General features: G+C 53.7%; 4 protein-coding genes across 4 annotated transcripts; 2 read left to right on the top strand and 2 right to left on the bottom strand.

Annotated features, from left to right (window-relative positions):
• Window positions 1-290: 290 nt before the first annotated feature.
• On the top strand, window positions 291-5,701 carry PUNSTDRAFT_145147 (uncharacterized protein; the record flags this gene model as incomplete). Its single annotated transcript, XM_007386006.1, has 7 exons — window positions 291-425; window positions 475-531; window positions 587-622; window positions 669-1,793; window positions 1,851-3,295; window positions 3,353-5,101; window positions 5,153-5,701. 7 exons carry the CDS (start codon window positions 291-293, stop codon window positions 5,688-5,690), a joined length of 5,085 nt encoding a protein of 1,694 aa, XP_007386068.1. The 3' UTR covers window positions 5,691-5,701.
• Window positions 5,702-10,444: 4,743 nt separating this feature from the next.
• PUNSTDRAFT_136439 (uncharacterized protein) lies at window positions 10,445-11,555 on the bottom strand (the record flags this gene model as incomplete). Its single annotated transcript, XM_007386005.1, has 3 exons — window positions 10,445-10,954; window positions 11,003-11,107; window positions 11,172-11,555. 3 exons carry the CDS (start codon window positions 11,553-11,555, stop codon window positions 10,445-10,447), a joined length of 999 nt encoding a protein of 332 aa, XP_007386067.1.
• A 2,065-nt stretch (window positions 11,556-13,620) lies between these two features.
• Window positions 13,621-14,867, top strand: PUNSTDRAFT_72002 (mitochondrial carrier; the record flags this gene model as incomplete). Its single annotated transcript, XM_007386004.1, has 6 exons — window positions 13,621-13,701; window positions 13,764-13,832; window positions 13,884-14,082; window positions 14,138-14,359; window positions 14,424-14,579; window positions 14,638-14,867. 6 exons carry the CDS (start codon window positions 13,621-13,623, stop codon window positions 14,865-14,867), a joined length of 957 nt encoding a protein of 318 aa, XP_007386066.1.
• Window positions 14,868-14,949: 82 nt separating this feature from the next.
• On the bottom strand, window positions 14,950-17,972 carry PUNSTDRAFT_115125 (Ku DNA-binding complex Ku70 subunit; the record flags this gene model as incomplete). Its single annotated transcript, XM_007386003.1, has 19 exons — window positions 14,950-15,039; window positions 15,094-15,114; window positions 15,175-15,336; window positions 15,402-15,508; window positions 15,564-15,656; window positions 15,709-15,817; window positions 15,875-16,003; window positions 16,054-16,142; window positions 16,193-16,282; window positions 16,334-16,433; window positions 16,491-16,593; window positions 16,654-16,835; window positions 16,887-16,970; window positions 17,025-17,148; window positions 17,216-17,327; window positions 17,384-17,510; window positions 17,587-17,683; window positions 17,739-17,845; window positions 17,907-17,972. The coding sequence occupies 19 exons, from the start codon at window positions 17,970-17,972 to the stop codon at window positions 14,950-14,952; spliced, it is 1,992 nt and encodes a 663-aa protein (XP_007386065.1).
• Window positions 17,973-18,619: the final 647 nt, after the last annotated feature.

Genomic DNA, 18,619 nt, shown 5'->3' with positions numbered 1-18,619 from the left:
TCCAGAATCGCCAGAGTATCGCCACAACCGCTGACGCTTGCCACGTGCCTCATCTGTGGCGAAAATGGGTACTCGTTCTCGTTCTCGAACCTCGACTAGGTCGGCGTACTTCGTTGCTGCACTTGTCGCCATTTGCTTCAGGGAAACGTCAGCTACCTGCTCGTCCAAGAATCTTTGAAAAGCAAGCGGGATCCACAGAGATCTCCCATAACGACTCCGGCATTCCACGCGCGGCTCATGCGTCGGCCACCCCAGTTGTGAGCTTGGCCAAGCTCCCTCGGATTTGAGACATGAATGGGACTTCCGACGAACAAGAGGCGTTGACGCCTGCGGCGCTGACGCACCGTGTCGAAGCAAGACGCGAGGCCTTGCTGAGGTCCAGGCAAGCGGAGCTAGAGAGGATCGTGGACAGACATGACGATTTAGTGCGTGATTGTTCTTGGCGATATCGCGGCGTATTGACTGTACATCCAGGTTAGGGAGCAGTTTCAGTTGGAGCGATTTCGCTCGTTGTTGTCATATAACCCAAACGTACGCGTCCCTCCCGAATGTTTTCTTGCTCCTCTTAACATGTTTCATCTTTCAGGAGGCCAAATTGGATAAATCCACTGTATTCGAAACCGTAGGTTTGACATATTCCCCTTCATCCTCGGCTAACCCTGGCATAGTACAGACACCAGTATGATCTTATGCAACACCTATCGACTTCGGAGGGACCCTCGCGCAGAACAAGACGGGGTAGGAATGAGTTGGTTGACTCCCTGAAAGGCGCACCTACGACATCTGTCGTTAAATCCGTGAACAAGAAGGCGAAGAAGAAAGATCTTCCGCCTGGAAATGACGTTTGGTCTATTCTACATGGCAACAAAACCAAGGACAAAAGAGTTATAAAACGTCCAGAGCTTCGACCTGCCGAAGAGGAGGGCCCGTTCTCATCCATATCTGCGACTCACGCCCAAAACAGTGCTCAAACCGACCCAGTATCGCCAAGGCTACCTTCGATTTCGGCGCCTCCGCTGAAGCGCTTCCGTGATGATAGCATGCAAGGAGTACCCTTTACGACGTCCCCTCGCAAGAAGCGTCGGGTCGGAGTTGCCACCTCTGTTCCTATTGATATCGATCCCGAGATGTCTACCCCCGCGGGACAGGAAACGAGTTTAACGAGGAGGTCCGGGAGACTTCGCCGCCCAGACCCTCCAGGCCTGAACGGGCATGCTCCCAATTCTCGTACACCTGCTAAAGGGACGGCACGGTTCAGCGTCAAGCGTATTAAGCTAATCGTTCGACCACCACCGCCTCCCTTAACCCATCCCTCCCAGACTCTTCCACAGCCTGTCCACAGCGGATCGCTACAGTCGCTACTGACTTCCTACGTCCGAATTGACGACAAGGACCTGACGCCTACCCAGCTATCTGATATGGCCAAGAAGGATGCGATGCTTCGCACAAGGCTAGCTCGGCTTCAGGCAAAGGGACTTTCCAGGCATCTCGAACTCAGACTACGCCTGCTTCGCGAGGGATCCAGAATTGAACTGACCAGTACCCCGTCTCCACAAGTACGACATAGCCCGAACATATGGGACGAGCTTGTTGATGATGCTGTGGCTCTCTCCCGAGATCTTGTCGGCCGGGGAAGACTCATTTCCGCACAGTGTGCGGCTATCGTGCGAAATTACTGGGACGCGCAGGAGGCAAAGGAAGAGAGAGCGAAAGCGGCGGAGGAGAGACGTCTGAGAGCGTTGGCGAAAGCAACGATCCGACTTGTGGCCAATGAATGGAGAAAGGTTGTCTTTGTGAGTATTCATCCCCTGATCTAGTAGTTGTGGTCCTCTCAAATACTCGCTACCTAGCATCTGCGTGACAAGGAACGCCAGAAGGAGGAGGAGGAGGAGCGCAAGCGGGGACGTGAGCACCTCAGCGCCTTACTGGATCAATCGGGCCAAATTCTTGAAGCCCAACAAGTGGAGTTGGCGAGGGATCGGCTGAGCCGCAGCATGTCCTCAGACACGGCAGGAGGACCAGAAGACACCGAAGATGAAGACGAAGACGAAGACGAAGACGAAGACGAAGACGAAGACGAAGACGAAGATGAAGACGAAGATGACACGCAGGAGCATGTCATAGCAGACGCTAAGCCAGGTGGAGGCGAAGGCAGCGGTGTCGACGACACGCGCACAACACCGGAGAGAAGCGAACCAGATGAACTCGACATGCTACATGGACGGGGTAGTTCTCGTAGGTCCTCCCGACTTGGCAGTCCAGACGCTCTTGGTGGTGCCGACCAGTACGTTAACGAAGAGATGCGCACAACGACGGAAAGAAGTGAGCCGGATGAGCTCGACATGTTGCGTGCACAGCGTGGTTCTCGTGGTTCTTCTCGGCGCGGCAGTCCAGCAGGTCTAGGTGTCGACCGTCACATTGACGAACTCAAAGTTACTACCTTTGATCTCGCACAGGCCGCTTCACCTCGCGATTCTGTTGCGCGGGCCCTGCGCGGAGAGGACGAGGGCTCTGCACAGTCGGACTTGGACGTATCTCATCAACTTGAGCGCGATCCGTTTCGCGATCTCACCCTTCCACGACAACACTCTGCTTCCTCCTCCGCGATACCCCCGCTATCGTCATCGTCATCATCATCATCATCACCTCCTCCTCTGTACTCTGCGGAAACCCCGATCACGCACGCACTATCGATCAACGGGGACATGAACACGGCGGATCTCCCGCTTGCCGTCGACAGGCTATCCGAAGGCTCAGACGTTCCAGACTTTGGTGTATCCACCACGTCTCTCATATCCGAGAAGGAACCCGCGGGTTACGCGGAAAACATACATGTTCATGTGCGAACAAAATCATCCATTTCAACGGGCCCCGTGACAACCAATGAGCCAGTCGAGTCTTCTGCGCAACCGATCGCACATGAGAAGAAAAAAGAACGCAAGGCAGCGGATGTCTTCGGCACTCCAGAACCCGTGCTCCAGACGGGGCAGGATTTGCCCGCTGAAGACGAACCTTCTAGCAGTCGTGACCGGACCGTTCCCCTTGTACCGGAGTCGGTCGTCACGGATACGGAAGTTGAGGACGATGGCGACACATGTGATGATGATCATGACATTCCATCCTATCTTCAACCCTTCTCTGTAGCACCTGTCTCATGGGATCCACAAACCAAAGTCATGCCACCGCTTTTGCTCCGCGGCACGTTACGTCCGTACCAACATACTGGGCTAGAATGGCTGGCAAGCTTACATACTAATAACACAAATGGTATCCTGGCGGATGAGATGGGGCTAGGGTAAGTTTCATGTTCCTCTTGACCACCGCTCAAAGTTGATTCTTCTCTTTTGAATAGCAAGACGATTCAAACAATATCGCTCCTCGCACACCTTGCCTGTGATCGAGGCATTTGGGGGCCGCACCTTATCATCGTGCCCACGAGCGTCCTGTTGAACTGGGAAATGGAGTTCAAAAAGTTCCTGCCCGGTTTTAGAATCATCAGTTATCATGGAAATTCGAAGCGTAGGAAAGAATTGCGACAAGGATGGAGCAACAAACATCATTTCAACGTTTGCATTACCTCCTACACGCTGGCAAGCCGAGACGCACATATATTTCGACGCAAACCATGGTACTATATGATCCTCGACGAGGCTCACATGATCAAGAACTTCAAATCACAACGGTGGAACACTTTGCTTATGTTCCGATCTTTCCGTCGTCTTCTCCTTACCGGCACCCCCCTGCAAAACAATTTGACCGAACTCTGGGCTCTTCTGCAGTTTCTTATGTCAGGTACTGACTTCGCCAACCTCAAAGAATTCGGGGAATGGTTCTCGAACCCACTGGAGAAGGCGATCGAGCGGGGACAAACCCTCGACGAAGAGACGCAGCAGCGTGTTTCCAAACTGCATGCCGTCTTGCGGCCTTACCTCCTTCGTCGCCTCAAGCGTGACGTCGAAAAGGAACTCCCAAGGAAGTACGAACATCTCGTCTTCTGTCCCTTGTCCAAGCGTCAGCGCTTCCTATACGACGAATTTATGTCTCGGCGGGAAACGCGGGCGGACCTTACCTCCGGAGTTTACTTGAAGGTTGCGAATATTCTTATGCAGCTCCGCAAGGTGTGCAACCACCCCGATCTATTTGAGGTTCGACCAATAGTGACCTCCTTCGCAATGCAACGATCTGCCATCGCGGACTACGAGACGAAGGAGTTACTGCTTCGCCGTCGTTTCTTGCAGGAAAGCGATACTTTGGACTGTGATCTGCTTGGCCTTCGGTTCGCATACAGGCAGGATACCTCCGAGATCACTGCAATTCAAACTCGGATACTGGACGCATCGCCGCAACTTGCCTTCCATACGACGCCTTTGGGAGAACCCCCGCCGCGCGACACTAGAACGATTGCCGGCTTCCGCAGGTGGCGTGAATACCAACAGCGAGCGGCATCCATCGCACGATGGCAGCACATTGCCTACCTCAATCAGCTCCGATGCTCATACGTTCCTGTCTACAGCACAGAGCTGATAACCCAAGTCCGCCGTCTTTGCACTCCTCTTCTCCCTCTCACGGCGGTCAATGTAAGGGTGTACTCTGATACTACTACCCTTATCAATGCTGCCGTCAAATCCTGGTCACAACGTAGCGCAGACGTAACTTGGATCGTGAACAAGTTCGCGTTCGTAACTCCTGCTGTTGTAGCCCTGGACCTCCCTCGTATAGCGCTGGCCGGATTAGGTCACTTCGTCGGAGACTCGGCGCAGTACGATCCTACCTTCGACGCGCCACTCCATCAGGCCGCCGTCAAGCTCCAAGTTGCGTTTCCCGATCCCTCGCTGTTGCAATACGATTGCGGCAAGCTACAGAAGTTGCACGATCTACTGAAGGAGAGAAAAACCGGAGGCCATCGAGTTCTGATATTCACTCAAATGACCAGGATACTGGATATCCTCGAGCTTTTCCTCAACCTACACGGGTATCTCTATCTGCGTCTTGATGGCGCGACGAAGATTGAGGATCGCCAGTACATCACGGAGCGTTTCAACTCTGATCCGAGGATATTTTGCTTCATCTCGTCCTCTCGCTCGGGAGGAGTGGGCATTAAGTTAGTCTCGCTGAATCGCTCAGATTTGACGACGCTGACAGGATGCCACAGCTTGACCGGTGCAGACACAGTAGTATTCTACGACAGTGACTTCAATCCTCAGATGGATCGCCAATGCGAGGATCGCGCGCATCGGATCGGTCAAATTCGCGATGTTCATATCTACCGCTTCGTCTCTCAACACACGGTCGAAGAAGCCTTACTGCGCAAAGCGAATCAGAAGAGACATTTGGATGATATGGTGATCCAAAAGGGTGGATTTGACTGGCGATCCCTTTTCAAGGATGAAGCCGACTCGGCATTAACCAAGGCTTTGGGTGCATTCGAGGACCAGGAGGATGCGCACGCCGCTGCCGTTGCTACAAACGAGGCCAACATGCTCGAAGGCGCAGATGAGGCTGACTTCGAAGATGCGGCGAATGGGCAGCCGTCGAACCATAGGGCTCAACCGCAGGGGACTGACAATGTATATGAGGTCGATGAAGCAGATGCGGAGACCGACGCAGAGGACGAGGGTGGCACTGTATTGGAGTATATGCTGGACTTCGTGCAGCGCGACTGGGGGTTCTTCCAAGACTGGCGGGTTTAGGGCGATGAAACGCATGCCACACTATCTTTATTGCATATTGGCCTTTTCTCATAGCTGTCTCAACTTTGATGACGAGTACATGTACACATTTCGACGTGTTCGCTGATTGCATTGGCTTGTAGAGTACATGACAACCGCTGGAGCCGGCGCTTCATAGTAATCAAAACGTCGTCCCCTTGTTCCTCGCTGCGCCTCATATAAGTTCACTATAAACGTCTTCTCTGAACCCTGTATAACTCGACCAGCACCGCGACGATAATAATAAATAAGCACGGGCCTCAATATGCAATTCTTGCCTTGGAATGAATTTGACGACTACTTTAGAAGCCCGGCCTTACGTCAGCATGTGACAGCTGCACAGCAGCTTGAGCGCTGATGGTGTACTCTCCCCTATTCCCTGCTGGGATGGTTCCATAAATAGTCATTCAATGATAGCGCGGATGGTGTTTTAGCATTTTAGCCCCTCCATGTCAGGTGTATGAGTACTGTTCATAGATGATTGAGCGCCTTTCTGTCAGTTTCATCGTGCTGCGTTTGTAAGGCCATCAAACTGCTGAGCATAGTATCGTTGATGCATGGGCGGCCACCACGTCTGCAGTCAGGTATATCATCACTGTCGCTTTCCATAGGCTACATCTCCTTTCTTTACATTGGTTTCTCTTTGCCCTTGTTTGTGTTCTCATTTGAATGCCAACGACAATCTTTACTACCTTCGGGCTTCTACTTGCTGGCTTGATATTTTGTTTGCTTATGGCGGGATTTGCTCTCATACAAGGTACAAATATGCAATGCATATCATTTACGCTCGGCACTTGAAGAATCACACCCGTCACAGTGCACTGCTGTTTTACCCAATTTCGAGCCAATCATGTGGTCATGAAGATTACTGTAATCACTGGCTTTTTGGAGGGCATTGACCTCCAACTCACTTTAGAGATTAGGTCATTATCTTATTCGTTTTTGAGACATCTATCTTGATATTCTACACGCAGTACATTAAATGCAATGTTAACATCACCAACAATGTTCTCATTTTATCTTCTCAACTAATCTCCTGGTACGTACCTCACAATGACTCATGTCTGAATAAATGGAGAACAATTTCAACAGGGAAATCAAGGTAGACTCCCAAGTAGGCATAAAGCTGCAAGCTGATAATCTGACGAAAATGATGCTAGATCGTTGCGGTTCTGGCGCTGGTGTTGCTCAGTCTCATCCAGACACTGTTCGCTATCATATCATTTACCTGTAGGTGAACTCTGGCCTTTGCGTGTTGATAGAGCTGAAGCACTGTATAGTATATTCACACAAGTACACAGCGATGCCGCTGGTCAGTGCTCTGAACAAGTTGCTATCTGTTTAGTTAATCCCCGATAAAAGGTTTCCTTACAATTGTCGATATGGGGTGAGAACACGGATGTAATTGCTTGACCCTATCACTGAAAACAATACCTCTCTCAGCCTTGGCCATCACTATGTCCCTCTGTTACACATGAAAATGCAAGAGCCTCATATATGCAAAATAGTATTCACTGTTAGGCTGTACATGCCCAATGAAGACCACAGGCTGGCAGGCTGATAGGGTTCCTGTTCTAGATGAGATGGCCTTGGATCAAGCCCCAGCAACTTTTGGCTTCTGGTAAATATTCAGACATGTGAGACAATCCAGCCTATCATTGACTTTCGTGTCTTCAGATCGTTGGAAGTGTCTTCTTTTCCCTATCAATTCTGAGCAATGCCTTCATTGCGGGGATTACATCTGAAAAAATCTTGATCTATATAGCTGCCCCTCAGAACTATGGACACTATTGTAGTGTTATGGCTGCTATATAGAAGTTGCCCAGTTGCTATATAGTGCTATGGTTGCTATGTAGAAGTAGCTCAGTCGCTATATAATGCTATATAGTAACTATAGGTAATATAGTTCAAAGTACTAGCTACATAGTGATATATAGCTCATAAGTGCAGTCAATATAGCACCCATAGATTTGGTATGTATCTGTATAGTGGTGATAGCAGGGCTCCCAACTTGTACCTTCCATGATCTAAGTCAGTCTCAGGTCTTGAACTGTAATATTAGCCTATACATTGTCAGATATATGCATGAATAAACTATGTACAAGGTTGCTAAGTATCAAGGAGCTTGTGGACTATATGAGATACAGTGGCCAACGCGGACTTAGAGATTCAACGCGAAATCACGCATCACGTGACAGCCGGAGTCCCCTCCGGTTTGCCGCTGGCGGCTCGAACACTCGCCCCGCCCCCTCCCACTTCGCCCCCTTCGCCCAGCGTCGAGCGTGAGCCGCCAACGCGGTCACGCTCGTCGTCGCCTCCCTTCTTGCCCCCGCAGACCGCCCAGCGCCGAGCGTGAGCCGCCAACGCGGTAGCGCTCGGCGTCGTCTCCTACCCTCGCGGCCCCCCTTCGCCCGACGCCGAGTACGAGCCGCCAACGCGGTCGCGCTCGGTGTCGCCCCCGTCCTCGCCCTTGCGCTCCCTTTCGCCCAACGCCGAGTGCGAGCCGCCAACGCGGTCGTACTCGGCGTCGCCTCGCTCCCTCGCCCCTCCTTCCCACAGCACCGAGCGCGAGCCGCCAACGCGGTCGCGCTCGGCGCAGCCTTCTACCTCCTCGCCCACCTTTCGCCAGCCCCGAGCGAGAGCCGCCAACGCGGTCTCACTGGGCGCCGCCTCCCCGCCAGCCTCCCGCCTCCCCGACAGCCTCCCTCCTCTTGCCCGCCTCCGCCCAACGCCGAGCTCGAGCCGCCAATGCGGTCGTACTCGGCGTCGTCTCGTCGCCTCGCCCCTCCTTCCCACAGCACCGAGCGCGACCGCGTTGGGTCGCGCTCGGTGTCGCCTCCCTTCTCGCCCCCGCAGACCGCCCAGCGCCGAGCGTGAGCCGCCAACGCGGTCGCGCTCGGCGTCGCCTCCTACCCTCGCGGCCCCCCTTCGCCCGACGCCGAGTACGAGCCGCCAACGCGGTCGCGCTCGGTGTCGCCCCCGTCCTCGCCCTCGCGCCCGCTCTTCGCCCAACGCCGAGTACGAGCCGCCAACGCGGTCTCGCTCGGCGTCGCTTCTCCTCATCGCCCCCGCTCTTCGCCTAGCCCCGAGTGCGAGCCGCCAACGCGGTCGCGCTTGGCCTTGCCTACCTCCCGCACGCCTACCTTCGCTCAGCCCCGAGCGCGAGCCGCCAATGCGGTCGCGCTCCGCGCAGCTTCCTCCCCCTCTCACCTGTCGCCCAGCCCCGATGCGGTCGCGCTCGGCGTCTCCGCTGCTTCAACGCGCCCACCTCCACGGCGCCAATACGCTCGACGTCTTCTGCGCCAACGCGCTCGACCCGTCTGCGCCAACGCGCTAACCCCTGGCTCTGCGAGCCGCCAACGCGGTCGCGTTCGGCGTCGCCACCCTTCTCGCCCCCGCACACCGCCCAGCCCCGAGCGTGAGCCGCCAACGCGGTCGCGCTCCGCATCGCCTCCCCTCTCGCCCTCGCCCCCGCTCTTCGCCCAACGCCGAGCCCGAGCCGCCAACGCGGTCTCGCTCGGCGTCGCTTCTCCTCCCCGCCCCTCGGCTTCGGCTTCGGCTCCTCCCTGTGCCCAACGCTGAGCACTAGCCGACTCGACGGGCCCAGCTCGGTCCCCCAGTAGCGAAATCGACAGTTTTGCCGTATCTGTGGCTTGTCTGTATTGATTACGTAATTACTTCGTACTACTTGATACACTTTTGTAACTTAAATAGAATATGATGGAAGACAATACTTTTTTGTACCAGGATTTTGATTGATTATGAGTGATATATAATAATTAATTAATTAATTTCATTCGGGTGGCTACAATATCTATTGAGCATATGATTGCTGTAGAGTTGACATAGGATATATAGTTTCAGTAGCACTAGTGTGTGAGCTATATATCACTAAGGTGTGCCCTACATAGCTACTGTAGCCATGACAGTACCCTCTATAGCACCTATAGCACTATGATAGCATTGGCTGGCAGATTTCTAGTATGGGTAGCAAAGGACATCGCTATGGACCTATGGAGGCTATATGGCACTATGTAGTGCCATATAGTGATCTAGATTTTTTCAGATGTATATATTGTTTGGAAAGGAGTGAAAAAGATCGCGAACTCCGCTCTCGGCTTGCGGAGGCGCAACGTTGGTATCAAGGTCCCGCCGACAAGCGCCGACTACCAGCTCCGGACTTCAAAGTCGGAGCTCAAGCGTTTGTGAAAGCTCAGTTCTTCCGCACTAGACGTCCCTCGAAAAAGCTGTCTGACAAGTACCTTGGCCCTTTCGACATTATATCTCAGGCTGGCCCTTCCTCGTTCGTCCTCCGACTGCCCGACTCTATGCGATCTGTACACCCGGTCTTCCACGTTTCCCAACTCGAGCCCGCTCATCCGAACACCATTCCGAACCGCATACAATCTCCGCCGCCGCCGATCGAAATTGACGGAGAACTCGAGTACGAAATCGCCGAAATCTTAGACTCGAAGCTGGACAAGCGCTACCGACGATGTCCGCTGTTCTATGAGGTTCGTTGGCTCGGATACGAAGGCACCTCCGACGAGAAATCGTGGATTCAAGCGTCGGAGCTGACTCACGCTCCGGATCTCGTCGCGGCCTTTCACGCTCGCTACCCCGATAAACCCGGACCGACATATTGATTGCATAAACGCCCCGCCTTGTTCGGCGCGGGGCTTACCGGGCGCTGGGCTCGCCTACAGGACACTTGGACGCTATACTATACTATACCCCTACTCCTCTGACTCTTCGCCCTCCTCTTCGCCTTCGGCCTCGCCCTCCTCCGACTCCGATCCGCCTTGCCTCGACGACCCCTCCACGAATTCCGCCACCCGACTCGTCAGAGCTTCCACCTGCCGCCGCAGGCTGACCAGCTCCTCCTGCACCCGCTCCTCCGACCCGCCGACGATTCGCTTGATTTCATCGAGCAGGAAGGAGTGGTCATTGGACCGCTCCCCCTGGCGCAACGCCCGCTGCGCCTCCATCACCTCCGACCACAGCGCATCTTCATTATGGCGGGGACGGGCGGTCCGAGACTCCTGTCGGCGCGGAACGACGGCGCTAGCCGTCGGAGCGCGCGGAGCGGCGCTGGCGGTCGGGGCACGCGGTGCGGAGTTCGCGAACGAGCACGGCTTCTTGCTGCGCGCGCAATTGCGGCAAGCCGTGGCCTTGCCTCGGGCGACGGGCGGCTGGCACCCCTTCTTCGCGGCCTTGCACTGGATGCACGGAGTGTTCACCTCCGGCTACACGACGTCAACTCCGACTTCGCTATTCTTTCGGAGATGACTTACCTGCCACATATTGTCATCATCGACGACGGAGGCCGGCTCGTCGTGTTTGGCCCGCTTCACAGGGGCCGGGTCTGGGAGCGCTAGCTCCGTCTGACCGTGGCGCCGCTAGAAATCACCGAAGATTAGTTTTTTTTTTGACTCCATTTCCGACAGCGTACTGGATACACACCTTACTCGACGCGGCGGAGACCTCGCTGCGGACCTCCGCATCGGAGCGCGTTGTGCTCCGCGACACCGCTCCCGCCGCAGGGACCGGCGGCACTACCACCTCCACTCGATTACTCCGCTGGACCTCCGACGCTCGGCCCTTCCCTTTACCTCTAGCGCCCTTCTTTGGACGCGTTGGCATCTCCTGCTCCTCGATTGGCGACCCCATAGGATCGTCCTGGGGTGGCGCGACGCTCGCCGACGCCGGTTCCGGCGGATTCTCGTCCTCAAGAGCGCGGAGACGGGCGCGCAACTCGGCCCGCTCTTCGGAGACCGAGCGGGCTGTCGGCTGACTAGCGGAGGGCTGACTAGCTGAGGCTTTCTTCCTCTGAGGGCGGGGAGGCATGGTGGACGAAGGCGAGAGACGAAATTCGAGATATCAAGTCTGATCACTTATCCAGATCGATCGCCTCGAGGGCTCGGCGGCTAAGAGGGGGATACTGTCACGTGTCGATCCAGACCGACCTACGCCGATCCGCTCCGCCGATCGTCACCGATCTACACCGATCTCCTCCGATCCGATCTCCGACCCTTCGCCGACTTCTTCACCGACGCCGATCCCGACTTTCCCGTTTCGGTCGAGGGCGGGATACGCCTATCACATGCACCGGGCCACCGGTGGCTCAACGCCCCGGTGGTTCCAGATCTTGAACGGATTCAACTCCGATTTTCCTGGTTCCTGCTCCCTTTGTCTGACATCATAGCTTCCCTTTGTAGACTCTAGTTTCCCGTCGCTTGCGACGGATCTTTCGGTCCGATCTTTCCGCCTCTTCCGTAGATATGTTCCCTTTGTGTTCCATACGATATCTCTCGTCTCCGTATGTTCCCTTTGTGCGCCGAACGGCGCCTCCGATCTCCGACATCTCCGACTTTACCATTGTTCTCTTTTGTACATATAAACCGTCGAACTGTACCGTAGGTAGTCAGTTCGAATATCGACTAAGCTTCACTCTATTCCTCCTGCGGACTCAGAGCGCGTAGCAGCCTAGTGCACGAGCTTAGGCTTGGTCCGCATCCGATCTCGACTCCACCAACGTTTCCGACTTATTGACTTCACGCCGACACGTCTCCGACGTGTCTCCGACTCCGCTCCGACTTCACTCTTGAGTTCCTCCCTTCTATTTCATTCTATTCTACGTATATACGTTTCGGACTTCGGTCCTCCGACTCCGTTACCCCTTGCCTGTATCCGATCTTGACACACGCTCACCATCATGGCATGTCTTGCAAAGTACGTTGGTGTTTCAGGATCTTCTATACGCTTTCAGTCTGACTTCACAAATGAGTGCCTTTTTCCTTGTGAGCTTTGTGATTGTACGTAACCCTTCTGATAAGAAGCAGACACATTCCTGATGCTTGTAGCAGTTTGTAGCAGTAGTGGAGCTCCTTGCATGGGTGCCTCTAACAGCATGCGCCTCGAGTCTATACGTAAACAGCGCGCTTGCCTTGTGAGCATTTGATCTCGATTCAATCCTGGAAATCGAGTTATTGATATTCCGGTGTTCGGATAGCTTGAACTGCATGCAATCAACATTTTCGGGCTACGATCAAGATGTGCAAGCGATTGACAGCGACCCCTACAAGCGTGCAATTTCTCCACTTGCACAGACAATTGTCGAGCAGGAACTTGATCCTTTTGCAGCGCTGCATAGTCCCGCAGTATGTCGAGGTCCCTATAGCTAGTTCCCAGCTGACCCCGACTCCGTAGTTGCAGCGAAAGAACGAAGCTTGCGGGGAAAGCGACGGTGAACTATGACATGGGCAGTTGACGATAGAATACTCCATTCGATCAATTGTAATGTGTCATATGATTGTGAAAGAAGCTTTTGTTGACTCGGATCGGGATCGACGGTGCATGCTCGTCGGTTTGTATGCAACGGCATGTTCCGGTACAGACGCTGAGCTCTTTGTTCTGGATAGCCTGGACTCCGCTGGGCACCTCCTCAGTGGCTCCTAGGGGCTAGAATCTCTCGCTCGTAGTCCCTACATGCAGGCACGCTGAATTTGGCTTCCCGTGCGCGGCGGAGGACCGGCGGTGAAATGTAGAGACGTCCAGCACCGGAGGTCGGGCGGAAATCAACAGCACGGCTGGACGCGGCCAGCGATTAGCCAGTCGGCACCGGTCGATGATATGCGGGAGGGCGGGGCAAGAGTGGCGGAGAGGGCTTCCGTCGGCGGGCGACGCGGCTTTCACGCGTCTCCTCCTTTTCCTCCACCCCTACCCTCCCCGTGGGGTAATCACATGTACGGGTCTTCAAAACCGCTCTGTCCATCTTCAAATGCGTCCCTCGAGCCATGCCAAGCTGTCTTAGACCAGCCCTCTTTCACGGATATTCTACGCCCCAGGGCTCGCCTTGACCGACGCTGCCGCCGAGGAGCCTGATAATACTTCTGAAACTTGACGAGTCATAATGTCGCGATCGACAGACAAGAAGCCAGTCGGGTTCGCTACCCATATAACTGCCGGAGGTATCGCCGGCGCGATGGAGGCGGTAAGGGCACTGAGTTAGGCTGCGCATCCGTGCTTGGGAATGAACAACACATCTTTTTCTAGCTATGCTGCCAACCTTTGGACACCATCAAAGTGCGGATGCAGCTTTCGCGCTCCGGACGCTTACCGGGGGTAAGTTTCGTCGATCTCTCCTCGATAATCACTGTCTGAGCACCCGAGTAGACAAAGCCCAGAGGATTCCTCGAAACAGGCGCGATGATAGTGCGGCGAGAGACCCCGCTTGCCCTATACAAAGGTCTCGGTGCGGTGCTCTCCGGAATCGTCCCGAAGATGGCAATTCGCTTCGCCAGTTTTGAAAAATATAAGGCCTGGCTATCGAACAAGGAAACCGGCAAAGCTGGTGTCGGTGGAGTCTTCATTGGTTAGTACCTCACTCGACCAGTCATGCATGAAGCTGAATGCTATAATGCTACTAGCTGGTCTGGGAGCCGGTACAACCGAAGCTGTCGTAGTCGTGACGCCTATGGAAGTGGTCAAGATCCGCCTTCAGGCGCAACAACATTCCCTTGCGGACCCTCTCGAGACGCCCCGGTATCGTAATGCAGGACATGCTGTATATACCATCGTCCGCGAAGAGGGTTTCTCCGCATTGTACCGTGGTGTCAGTCTCACGGCCCTCCGTCAGGCAACGAATCAAGGTTCGTACCCGATATCACCCGATTACTGGAAGTCGATGGATTCTAATCGTCCTCATTTGCTCAGGCGCCAACTTCACTGTCTATCAGGAGCTCAAGAAGCAGGCCCACAAACTACAACCTTCTCTTACCGAATTGCCCTCTTACCAGGTGATGGCCATTGGACTCATCAGCGGCGCTTGCGGGCCGTTCTCGAACGCGCCGATAGACACCATCAAGACCCGTACGTTTTAGCCACATCCGTAGCCTATCTCGCGGGGCGCTGAACCAGGTGTATCCAGGTCTGCAAAAATCAACTGCAGAGCCAGGCACATCGGCATGGTCACGTATCAATACCATCGCCACGGCGATGTGGCGCGAAGAGGGATTCCGATCGTTTTACAAAGGTATAACCCCCCGTGTCCTTCGCGTTGCACCCGGACAGGCAGTGGTATTCGCCGTATACGAACGAGTACGCAGGGTCATCGAGAGCATCAGCTCCGAGGACATGGACGACGGCTATTCAGAATAATCTGTTGATAGAATAGTTGGTAGCTTGTAGGTGCTTGTACAGTATTAGAGTCGGGTGGAGGCTTTATATTCAGCCATCTCTGTCACTCATGCGACTCCAGCCACTCTGCCGCTCGATCGACTAGCTCTCCTTTTCTACCGGAGACCGGTAAACTCTTCGACTTGAGGAAATCCTGTGCATTAAAACGTCAGAACTTCGCTGGATGAGTGCCCGCTCTGCCAATCACCTTGAGTTGGTCCACGCGTAACTGTACCAGTATCATGAACGTTATCACTGTGGCGCATGTTCACAAGAAGGTGGATCTAACCTTGGTCAACCATCCGTTCTCGTACATTGATCGTACTTCTGCGTCGTTCACACCTGCATCTGCCTTGCGCTTGGTCGCGCCTGTGGCAGTCGCGATAACAGCTCCTGAAGATGGGTCTTCCGCCAGAGCTTCCTTCCACATTTGGATCAACTTCCCGGCCCTCTGTATGACATGCATGACATGTCAACCACCATTTCCTGATACATGCTCAAAACATCTAACATCACCTTGTGAATCATATCGATCTTTGGTAGAGTCAAGTCCTCGAAAGTTGTCGGATCGTATTCTTCACGGAAAGCGCTGGCCTGCAACTGCGCGTTGTGGAAAGCCAAGGCTTTGCGCTTTCCTTGAGCACACGATAGTTGTCGGCGATTACAACGAATACTTACAAGGGTTTGGATACGAATCGGGTTCGTAAGTTCCATTCTTCAAACAAAGTTTCTCTACCCATGACTGCGCTGCTTTCTTGACATCCTCGGATGCTGAGACAGTTAGATGGTTCTTTACGCACGAGATGCAATGCATTGCGCTTGCCTCTGAAACCTTCTTCCAATGCTGCCGCTCGAATATCATCGGCGAACGGCAGTGGAATCAGGTGAAACCCAGCGGGATCGTTCCAGCCTGCCTCGTCCTGCTTTTCTGCCTACAGAAGTGATCAGTCCATGACACGACACTATTCAGTACGCCTGACGGTATCAACCTGAGGTAGCATGGCACAAAATGTGGGGCTTGCGTTCCTCCGGAGGAGGGCGAGTACAATAGCAATCTTGTCTTTTTTCAGCATGGATTTGAGTAAGGACGAGAACGTGCGTTTGGAGCCCGAGTATGTCTAGAAGGCCGATCAGCATCCTTTCAGTGGAGGACAGACTACACGATTACCATCTCGTCAGGATATATGAACACGGAATGTTTCACGTTATCCTCGAAGGCAAGCTCTGATCGGTCTTTGAACCCGAGCAGCTTCAGGCCTGGAGTCGGACGTCAGATCGACGTGCAGAGCCTGGCTGGAATTACTTGCCTGGTTCTAGCCCCATTGTTCGGAAACCCCGTACTTCGTCTGCTGTGTAGAATACGCGCTTTCCACGTTCCACAGGTCGTATGACCCCGCCTGTAAGAGGGGGAGTCAGCTTGCACCTACACATGACTAACGGACGGGTACCTCCGGATGCACCTTGGTCTTCTTGGCCCGCAGAAGCCGCGGCCGAACCGAGTTCCATCCCGAAAAGTATCTCAGACTTGTCTCGCTCCTCCTGGTAGTCCTGGCGGGCATGCGAATAAGTATATGACAGCTAGGTAGGTCACGACACTGCACCGACCTCGTCGACGTATGCCGCCCGACTCTCAGCGACTTCCATGCGATCGCCCATGTCCACGAAATACATGGACTTTCCCTTCTTCTGCTCCGTCACCAATCCGTAGCTTGAAACCGTTGTGAGTGTTCGTCGTCGGATCAGGGATGAATGATTTGAGATCACTCACCCCTTGACGCTGATTCTGAACCCCGGGGCCAACTCCAAACCGATGGAGAAAAGAGATCTCTTGGGCACTTCGTGGAAGCGCATCTGCCCTAGTAGGTCGTCAATGCGGGTGATGGATATTTGCTCGGGCAGGGCTCCTCCGTCTTCCTCTTCCGTAGGGAGCATATGTGAATTCAGGACAGACTGCACGTCCCGTTCAGAGTGGTAGTCACAGTACGTATGGTTGCTACGTACCGTATAGAATTTACCGATATCGAAGCTCCTCTCTTCGGTAGAGATGAAGAAGGGTTCGACCATGATGCCGGCTTGTGTCAGGTCCTGCAAAGAAAGAACATCAGCAGACGGAAGAAGCTAATTTGAGAATATGCCTACGGTCAACGTCGTTTGCGCGCTGGTTATGAGCTTTTCTTTTGCCGCGCTGGTGTCATAGCCAGAGGGTGTGGGATCATCTTCGTCGGTGATTAAGAATATGCGCTTGGTCGCTGTTTTGGGAGCGCTAGTGAGTGTCCGAGTGTAAATGCAAATATTGGATTATGTGGTAGGTCGGAAACGCCAGTCCGTACCCATCTCGTATAACCCAGTTGCAGCTGGTGAAGACGTCTCCCATGGCCATTTTCTCGCCATCTGGCAAAGGCGGGAATGTCTCTGAAAGATACGATGGATTTTCGCGAGCTTCTACAGAACGTGGAAGCTTCAGAAGAGCGTGATAAACTTGCGAACATCGGACGTGCCATTAAGGAGTCGGATCAGCTCTTGGATGCTGGAGGCATTCACGGTCGATATGGGTTGGTAAACGTAGGCGCCGGGTTTAATTTCAGAAGATTGACCCATGTTGTCTCCCTTTTGATTCCTCCTCGTCTACGCGATGAGAGAAGCATAGTACTCCAAGATGAGTCATATGTCCGAACGCCCACCATAGATCATAGGTACAGACTGTATTGAAGAACAGAATTCCAATGGAATCATTCGGCCCTACTAGCACTTTCTTCTTCGATATCTCCATCGCGGACTGCAGTGCGACAAGTAGATGACTACATGAACAATTGTCAGCGGGTACGGAGTACAACGGAGTGGCTCAAGTCGCACCATGTCTTAACCTCCCCTTCTTCATATGTGGGGTCGTCACGAAGCTCGAGCATAGAAGAAGAGCAATCAATGGCAAACAGTATCACATCTCTGCGAGCGTCGTAGAACTTAACAGTGGAGGGATGAGCCTTGCGCCTAACAGTCGACGCAACGGTAGAGTCGACTCACGGAGGTATCTTCCAACTCCTGCTCCTCCTCTTCGTCCAGCTTGTTCCAGTCATCATATGGTGCCATTTTCCGTCTAGCGGGATGGCAAAAGCGTCGTTGCGGCTAAGGTGGCGAAAGTTGCGCCCGCTCTCCAGGAATCGCGTTTCTTCCCACTCCGAGTCTCGGTGAACGCGACGCGGTTCCGACGCTTGGGATCACGTGTGTCGTGTTTCATTCGCTTTTCAGAGTTTCTCGTCGATGACGATGACTGAGAATACTATGAACCTTCACATTCATGACTATTCCCGTGAGCAGCGTGCTCCTAGAGTACAACTTGATCGACTCGTGTTGTAACCTTAGCTTCAATCCGTGTAGCCAATCATGCTTCCGGTCATTTGCTGCGCTTTTGAGGCCCCGATAGTTTTACAGCGCTGCGGACGAGGGAAAAGGACATGCACAATCACTAGTCACTGTTCATTGCATATTATCAGGCACCCGCTACAGTGTATTCATGGCGTCGAGCAGACGCTGTTCCTTGGCTGTTGCCATAGCACTGGTACATGACTTCTCGGTCCGGGCGCAGCAGGAAATGCCATCTCATCACCAGTTCATCATGATCATCTCCGTACGAAACGCTCACAAGTTGTGAGGTTACGGTCAAGTAGGTAACAAGTTGACACACGTGAATGTACCTTAGACTACGTGAAATCTACGACGAAAAGTATATTAGGCTA

This window comes from Punctularia strigosozonata, assembly GCF_000264995.1.
Source record: "Punctularia strigosozonata HHB-11173 SS5 unplaced genomic scaffold PUNSTscaffold_10, whole genome shotgun sequence".
Lineage (NCBI taxonomy): Eukaryota > Fungi > Basidiomycota > Agaricomycetes > Corticiales > Punctulariaceae > Punctularia > Punctularia strigosozonata.
This window is presented reverse-complemented; position numbering and strand designations above follow the sequence as displayed.